At 38.1% G+C, this 9340-nt stretch overlaps 1 protein-coding gene across 1 annotated transcript in view; it reads right to left on the reverse strand.

Moving 5' to 3' along the window:
• Positions 1 to 5354, reverse strand: part of spock1 (SPARC (osteonectin), cwcv and kazal like domains proteoglycan 1) — a 257125-nt gene extending 251771 nt beyond the window's left edge. Inside the window, exons 1-2 of the mRNA XM_053491188.1 lie at positions 5225 to 5354; positions 4509 to 4673 (exon numbers count right to left, since the gene is read on the reverse strand). Coding sequence (XP_053347163.1) covers positions 4509 to 4670 — 162 coding nt within the window. The 5' untranslated portion in view covers positions 4671 to 4673; positions 5225 to 5354. The remainder of the gene's footprint in view (positions 1 to 4508; positions 4674 to 5224) is intronic.
• Positions 5355 to 9340: the final 3986 nt, after the last annotated feature.

Here is a 9340-nt window from a genome sequence, read left to right on the forward strand (position 1 = left end):
TGCGAACAATACAGCGTACTCAGGTAAGGATCGAATCCAATATGGAGGCCAATCGTGCCTAAGAGTGGAAGTAGATCGCTGTTTAGACCTGACATTCAATTCAATTCAATTCAATTTTATTTGTATAGCGCTTCTACCAATTGTCATTGTCACAAAGCAGCTTTACACAATCAAAAGATTGTTTAAGTTTGTATGGAATGTGAATGTATAGGAATCAAAATGGTAAAATGATCCCTAATGAGCAAGCTGAGGGCGACAGTGGCAAGGAAAAACTCCCTGAGATGCTAGTAGGAAGAAACCTTAAGAGGAACCAGTCTCAACAGGGAACCCATCCTCATTTGGGTGACATCATCAGTTCCGTCTCCTCGGTTCCCAAGCACATAACGATTGTGTTCTCACTGATCAAAATGAACCAGACTTTGGGGTCAAGTGCTCTCTAAAACGATCATAAGTCCCTAATAGGAAATTGCTCTAAGGTGCACTACTTGTAGAATAACAGAGCGACAGCAATATTTTACCACTTCAAATGCAAACATATATTAAGTAAAAATGTATTTTAAAAAATTGATTTTTGGAGTGTAGTGATACATGAATTGCCACGCAACAGAATTGCGAAACATAGCTAAAGCTATTTTTTTCCCATCTCTACTAATTAATAACATCACACATAAAGTACTACAAAATAATACTACTTAATGTTATTGCTCAAATGTATGTCGTATGCATCAGTGGTTTACATTCGAGCGCATAATTTAGTTATAGATGAGAACACTAATGCCTTCTTTTATAACAGCCTAATTATAAGTGAAACAATTACCATTAAAGAAAGGTAAAAAGTTATGCCACTGTGCTGCAGAATCCTTAGATCTGATTGGTCATACAGTGTTGATTATTTTTTCAATATTCAATAACGGCAGCTATGATGCATAATAATGCTGGATGCAGAAAAAAAAAATCCCAGGTTTATGCCTTATATTACTCATATGTGGCCTATAGCGGTGCAGCTCAGAGGAGACAGACATGTCGATGATGTCATGTTCTAAACAGCAGTCTACTTTAATGTTCTGTACCTCATGCAGCTAGAAGTAAGCTTTCTGATCACACAGTAACTCATATTGGTCTTTCTGTTACATCATGTGCAGCAGTAAAGTACATTGGTGTTATTGTTGATTCCAGTTTGATTTTAAACTTGAAACACATGTAGATAATATTATGGTGGTACCCTTCTTTTATCTCGGAGGTACTGACCTTACTAGAACCTGAAGATATGACATCACCCCCTGTCTGGCCCACAACACATTGGCTTCCAATGAAAATTTACATTGATTTTAAAATACAGCACACGCCAAATATACAGTACTGAAATGAAAAGACAAACAATATTACCTTGTTGTCATCTGCGTATGTTAGTTTCTTTCAGGAGAAATAAACTCATCTATGGGTTTATTTCTCCTGAAAGAAACTAACATACGCACTATTAGCAGTTGATTTACAACAGGATGCATAATGTAAGTGTTTGAAGTGTGTGTGCACCACCTCCCTGTAGACAGTTTTCATATCGGTTATGCAGATTCTTAAACATATCCCAGAACTGCTGTAGACTCCTGCAACAGTAGACAATTTGCTCGTGTAATGTTGACACATTACACTACCAGAACAGTGAAATTTTGTAACACCAGACAGCATAACTGTGTTACTTGATGCCGTTTTATTAAATCTCTCTTCGAATTGTTCTGACACCTTTTTCAAACTGTCGAGAGACCTATATCCAACAACAACTACACAACAAAACATCCTTTCACTACTGGCAACATCAACATTCGCAAATGCTAGTTTCAGTACTGTATAGTTTGGCACATACTGTACTATTGACCTCTAAAGCACTGAAACACTACACCTACTTCAATCGAAAGGCGCATGCTATTTGTTGGTACTTTGTATAATGAAAACTAAAACTGTGGCCATGATATTGTCTTATCACGGCCCACGGAAACGTTATCTTAGATAGTCCTGCTGGAGTCCCTGCTTACAGAATATGCATTATGTGACTATACATTATAAGAATACCTAACTGTTCTCTCTCTCACCCCCTTACTCCCTCTTCTCTGCCCTACTCTCTGTCTCACTCACCCTTTCTCCCTTTCTTTGTCAAGCTACACATGGCACTTCTGAGTTACCAGTGATCTTGGCACATTCTGCCCTTTTCCACCAGCCTGATGCGCTCTGGTGCCCAACTGGTGTTGAAGTTTTCATCACCTGGAGACCACTTACACAAGGCACCAAGCAAATATACATCTTTAGGAGTCATTGGCTTCTAAACTTAAAATATTTAGATCCAAAAAATATAATAACATAACCTGGTAAACTCATGTAGCCATGCTGATTTAAACTAGACCCATGAGTACAAAAAATTTAGCTAGTTGTGCTTTGTTTGTATTATCTAATAATGATGCCTAAATACTGACCGAGTCTGGCTGGGATAACTGTACCTGAGAATTTTCACTAGTCAATGACATCTAATGTAGAGGAGACAGAGTTTAGAGTGAGAAAGTTTGTGAGAATATGACAGTTGAATGGTCTGATGAACTCTATGTTCGAGAGTGTTCTCATTATTGAATACTATCAAGCACGCTTCTGTACACCTGGGCCAGGCAGGCCGAGGCAGACTAGAGAGTCTATTACAGGATCAAAGATTAGTGTAGTTCTTTTGAGGAGAACAGTCGTTACTGGCAACTTTAAAACTAGTCGCAAAATGAAAACATTATGTGCATTGATGACTTTTTCTGTGTCTGGAGCTGCTACTGCTGCTAAACATGGCCTCAGATGGTCGGCCAATAGCTACATGTGAAAAGCAAGTATGGTTCCACTTAATATTCATTAGGATGACTTTGTTCAGCTTTGATATAAACTGTTTTTCTGTGATGGCCTGTGACTGCAAATTCTCAAATAGTTTTTGGGCTAAAATTGCCATAAATATTTTTGTACCCAAATCTCCATCAACATGGACTTTATATCATCTAAACTACAGTTCCTGTCCACTTTTGAGCTTATTATACACGGTTATAATGGGGCTTTCTAACTGTTGCACAATCTGATATAACCCAAGTGAGGATGGGTTGCATTTTGAGACTGGTTTGTCTCAAGCTTTGTCATCTCAGGGAGTTTTTCCTTTGCCAAAATTTCCTCCATCTTGCTCACTAGGGATGAATTGATGAATTTATAAATCTTTTTATTTATAATAATTATTATACTTGAAATGTTTATTTCTGTGAAGCTGCTATGTGACAATGTTCAATATTAATAGCACTACACACATTTTCCATTTCAGGCCATAAATGATGGATACCCTGTATCTATACTATTCATTAATGTCTAATTATAGGTGCAATAAACAACCAGTATCACTTAAATGACAAATATAGTGCACATGGGATGCTAGGCAAATTGTTTTATTATCAGACTGAACTAATTGTTGATCATAGCAGAAAGTAACATATGCTTCACAAAATGTATTTTAGACCTATTACACCATACATATGCTAAAATTTCTGAGCGTAAAGAACAAGCTGATACATTTATCATGTAACACTGAACTGATTCAGTTGATGTGGGTTCCATCCATCCATTCATCTAGCAACTTCTATAGTCAATCTAAGGGCTGTGGTGGCCAATGGTGACCATTGTATTTATTACCGTTTTACGACCGTGGTAGGACGTCCAGTCAACATTCACAACATGCATTTACACACTACGAGTAATTGGGAACGCCAATTAGCCTAATATGCATGTCTTTAAACTCTGGGAGGAAACCGAAGTACCTGGAGGAAACCCAGCAAGCACAGGGAGAACATGCAAACTCCACCCATGTACACAGACCTCATGTACACAGACTTAACACATGATGGTTGCTTTAAGGGACATGGCAGGAAATTTTACCTAATCTGGTCAGAAAGTCGGCTCAGATAAGGAGCATTGCAACAAGCTGTGATATGGAGGCTGTATCAACAAAAAAAAGAAAGAAAAAAAGAGAGAAAAGTGGGAGTGGTGCAAACCCACATCCAATCTAATCTGGGACATTTAGACATACTGCCAAAGTAACCACAGGCATTTTTACATGCATGGATGCTGTGTTTAGTAATCGCTTTATCATGGGAACACTGGGTGCGGGGTGGGAGAACACACTCCATATGGGACGTTATTGCATTAAAAAAAAATTAACACAACACCCTTATGGAGACCAGGTACAGTAATGCTAGAAACCACTGCGTTAGTGTCTTCTGTCCTGTGCGACTCTCTTGTCTCTAGAGCTTCTTGCCTCCATAGATCAGTCTGATCTCACTGCAGGTGCGCGCGCTGGCTCTGTACGGACAGACCCGAGTGCGTCTGGGCGCGCGCGTAGGTGCGTGCGTGCGTGTGTTGTGTATGTGTGCGTGCGCACTCGCACGCGCGCGGTCCTCGCTAAAAAGCTTTACAGCGCACTTTAGAGTAGTTGAACCACTGACACTCACGTCACGGAATTTGCTCCAGTACTTGTCCTTGTCGCTGATCCACTTGTCCGTGTCCGCCGTGTTCCCGTCATTGTTGTTGTTGTTGTTGTTGATAATGATGCCGACCGCCGCGTCCGCGCGCAGCAGGAAAGCGGCGATGGGTAAGAGCAGCACGCACAGCATCGCCTGCAGGTGCGAACACAGGACACGGACATCTCACAGAACAAGGGCAGAGTGGACACACATACCAATGAAGAGGACGTCTGCTCCTGGGCTCGCTTGTCTGTCTAATCGCGATAAAAGCCTAATGCACGCATCAAATCAATAGTTTGCTTAATTGGGGGATCATTTTTAGGAAAGTGCAATTAACGCGCGCAGCTTCGAATAATCACGCTACAACCTGCAATTAACACGTGCAACACTGGTTTAATCCTGGATTAAAGGTTAATTAGGCTACTGTAATAACGAAATTCTTTCTAAGTATAAAAAACAATTTCGTATCAACTTCTGTGTGTACGGGTTATAAAGCATACACATCTGCTATGATTATATAATAATAGTAATAATAATAATACAGAGCGCATAAACGCAGTGATCAGTGTTTAAGCAAAAAAAAAAGTGTTTTCTATCCAGAACAACCAGAAGCGCTTAATAATAATAATTAATAATTATAACAAACATAATAATCCTTTTTAACATTTTCCCACATATATAAATTTCTATTCGGATTTACTTACCTTGGATGGCCCGCGCTCGGCTATCCGGTGAGGTTATTGTACCAAGTTTTTGGTAAATTATAATGTGCAAGAAAAAATCAACAGACGAATATCCAAAGGAGCGCAGGTGGAAGTAGAGGCGGAAGCGTGCGTAACGGAGCCAAGTGCGCAGCTACACTGAGCCCGACTGGGGAAGGAACGGAGACGCGCGACTGTGAACGGTAACCGTCTCCGCCCACCTGCTAACACTTCCGCTCTTTGGCTCCTCCCCCTGCAACGCTCTATCTCCGTCCCGGACTGCAGCAGTGCATGTAGAAAGAAATAAGAAAAATCATAGGCTTGAACAGGAGTGAAGAAGTCGCAGTTGATTGCATGCGTAAAGCTGTGATTTTACGCATAAAGTTTTATTATTATTATTATTATTTATGCAGTGTTAAGCACTTTCTTTTCGTAAAGGTCTTGGTGGATAAGAACACTATTAATAACTGGATACCTGCATGCACATGTCCATTTTAGGGCATCATACATAAGTATTTTCACATGGAGCAATTTGGGATTACGAGTTTCTGGGGAAGTGAGAAGGAACTAGCGAACCCACAGGACACTTATATAACAGACATAGTGAAACGTGCAAAAAACTTTACATAGACGGTAACTCAAATAACGAGATCGAACCGGTCACCCTGAAGGAGCCAGTGAGGCAATGCACAAACCAGTGCACCCTAGTGCCAGTCCAAAGCCCAGATATACTGGCATGGATTGCATGAGGAAACCTGATCTACACTGAATATGCAGATCCAGTGATCCACAGTAGAAAAGAAGGTCAGAGTATAAAAACACTTCATGGTTTTCTGGCTCCACGTCACACCATTTGCTGAAACATTGTTAAAGAGTTTATAAAGAATTGGTATATTTGACAAGGACAGCACAATCTGCTTGGATTTTGTTCAATTTCATATAATTTAGGTTGTAAGTAAAGGTGCACACTCAATGTCAGCCCTTAACCCTAACATTTGTCAGATTTAATACCTTTTCATATTGTTGAAATACAACACAATCTTCATGCAATCAGTCTTATAAAAGGCTCGCTCAGTTCTTTCCTTAAACTTGCCTCATTTGTATAAAAGGAAACAAGGGAACAGCCACCCAGGATGCAGCTAGACCATAATAAGCAGTTCTGCCATTTTCCTTAGGCAACCTATGAAGTATAGGTAGTCTCACGACAGGGCTTGGGGATCTCTCCTCTGTGGAAGAGAAAGACTCATCAGTGATTTAATTGCAATTACAATTAACTTTGAAAGCAGTGGAGGGTAATGAGAAACCTGCTCAATTAACAGGCTTTATGTAAATAAAGTTTCCAGTAGCCTATTAAAGGTTTATTACAATAAAGAATATTGTAGGGATATGAATATTGTTTTTGTTTTATTAGCAGAAGGAAGTTAAAAGATAAAAGAAACTGAGCTGTCTTGCACTATACCTGTAAAATTGCACTTTCATGTATCAGTCAAAGTGAATAAGACATGATTTAAAGTTCAGGTAGGCCCTCGGCAGCACAGCAGGTACTACAGTACATCACCTGATACAGTACAGGTACCAAAACAGATGGGATTAAAAAAAAAAAAAAAAGTTAACGAAACTTTACAGTGTGACAATTCTGCCATCTCGTGGTGAAAAGAGATACTGCTTGTTTTTATTTTTATTTTTACTAAAAGTTTTACAACCTGTTTAATTACAAAAAAATTAATAATTTTATTTTATTTTAATTGTAAGACATGCAGTTAAATCATTAAATTAATGTACTCAAATTCCAAAAGCAAACATGTGAAACATTCCTCAGCAAAAACATACAAGATTATGTGTAAATGTTAAGCTGTTCCAATAAGACAGGAAGTGGAAATAAGCAATGAAACTGGTCTTAAGAGGCGTAATGGGATAAGTATCATTACACTTAATTAAAAATACCTTTGAAATACACTGTATTTCAATTAAAGCACCAATTCGAACTGCCAACAACATAGGCCTCATAATTTAAAAGTTTTTACAGGATTACTGCATACAATATACTGGAATTGTTTCAAAACTATTTCAGTTATTAATTTTCTGGTATGACCAGTAGAGTATGAGCACTCATTCAAATTATTATGTTATTATGTACCAGTCCAAATGCAAATGAACATTAAATAGTATTAAATATAAAGGCAAGGGACCTTTTGAATGTACAGAATAACAAAACACAGCAGTGAAAGTAAGACTACCTTTATTTCTCTATATACACTTACATATTTATCCCATCATTCCACTAGTGCTATGAAATGCAATCACTCACTATCTATACCGCTATATTCTATATTTCCCATCTGTCTTGAATGCTTTCCTTTTGTGAGTTTTCTTTCTCAGTTTAGTTTCTTTCTTTCTCACAATTGAACTTCAAATTGTTTGTGTTCACAACATTACTCATATTTACACATTTTTATCTATTGGTTCTTAAAATCAGTGTTTCAGGGTATAATTTTAGGCAGGAAAAAAAACAAGGTTGTTTTGTTTGTTGGCCAGAATCCATCTGATGTGACAGTCATTTGATATTTTCCAGCCGCCACAGATTATTAATAATTTCCTTTGCATGTTCTATAAACAATATTATCGGATACACACCCATTCTACTATAGATCCTGCTCCCATCTTTGGTATTTTAATTTGTCTATTCACCCACTAAAGCATGAGAACTTGGTATGTTGATTAGGTAAATAGAACACAGCGTTAAAGTATATGAATTATATTTTAAGGCCTATTAGATCATCAGAAAAAAATATTGAATGACGTAATCTCCAAAAGTATTTGCATAGTAACAATTTACATACTTGAAAGATGAAGTCTTGGAAGATGAAGTACTCTGACATAAAGTATTAAGCATGCATGCTTGTTTTAGATATGAATTAAAATACAACTAACTCATGCATTTTGATTGTGGTATTGCCTTTTATCTTTTGGTGGAAGATCTTTTGGTGCCCTTAACTATGCTCTATTGCCTCTATTATTTTACACAGATAATCACCAATCAGCCATAAAATTACAATGTAAATATTATGCCAAAAATTGTATTGGTTCCCCTTTGGGCTACCTGAGCAGCTATGACCCCATAGTCCATGACTCCACAAAACCTCTGTGTTGTCTGGCGCTAGGACACTAGCAGCAGATCCTTAGGTGCTGTGGATTATGGGGTGGGGCCTCTTTGGATTTGTTTGTCCGGCACATCCAATGGGTGCTGAATTGGATTAGAAGCTGGGGAATTTGGAGGCCAAGTCAAGGAGCTTACCTTTTTCGCCTGCCGGGCCCCATGTGTGATGGACTGCGCGTTCTGGTGCCCTTCTATCATGGTCAGCATTGACTATTCAGTTGCCAATTTTGCTGCATCGTGGTTTTCTCGGGGATTGAACTGGACGGGCTAGTCATGAGTTAGCCTTGGGAGCTCATGATCCCAAGATTTATATGTATATAATGGATAATTAATGTTAATTTCATGGTTAATAGGTATAGCTACAGTATAGTCATTTCAGAATAACTATAAAGTTCTAAAGATGTTTGGAGTTATAGTGAGTTTAGTGGAATTATATTAAAGGTGCTTATTTAAAAGCTAAATGAAATGGAGCAATTGCATACAGTATGTATGAGGAAAACCTCATACGCTCATTATGTAGCTATGCCATAATGTTCTTTTTTGCCACCTATGAGGCATAGACAGTTTTACCACAGGGGTTGGGGATCTTCTTTGGGTAAGGAAGAAGGCTTTTAAGCATTTTAATTGTAATTGCAATTTACCTTGAGGGCAGTTGAGTGAAATAGGAAAACTTTTCAGTTTATAGGCTTTATGTAAATAAAATTTCTAGCAAGCAATTTTTTTGTATTACAATATAAAGAGAAAAAAATTATAAATATTTTATAAGATGAATTATGTTAGAGAAAAAGAAACTAAACTGTGTTGCACTGAATCCACAGGATTCAATGATTCCATATATTCAACTAGGAATCATGCTCTAATTTTAGTTATAGCCGTGGCAAAAGTAATGTAAGGCAAACATGGCCTGCCATTTTTTTAAATCTTGGGCTTCATCTCTTTTATGTCCGTATGAATTATCACAT

Source organism: Clarias gariepinus, chromosome 2 (genome assembly GCF_024256425.1).
Source record: "Clarias gariepinus isolate MV-2021 ecotype Netherlands chromosome 2, CGAR_prim_01v2, whole genome shotgun sequence".
In the NCBI taxonomy this organism is placed as follows: Eukaryota; Metazoa; Chordata; class Actinopteri; order Siluriformes; family Clariidae; genus Clarias; species Clarias gariepinus.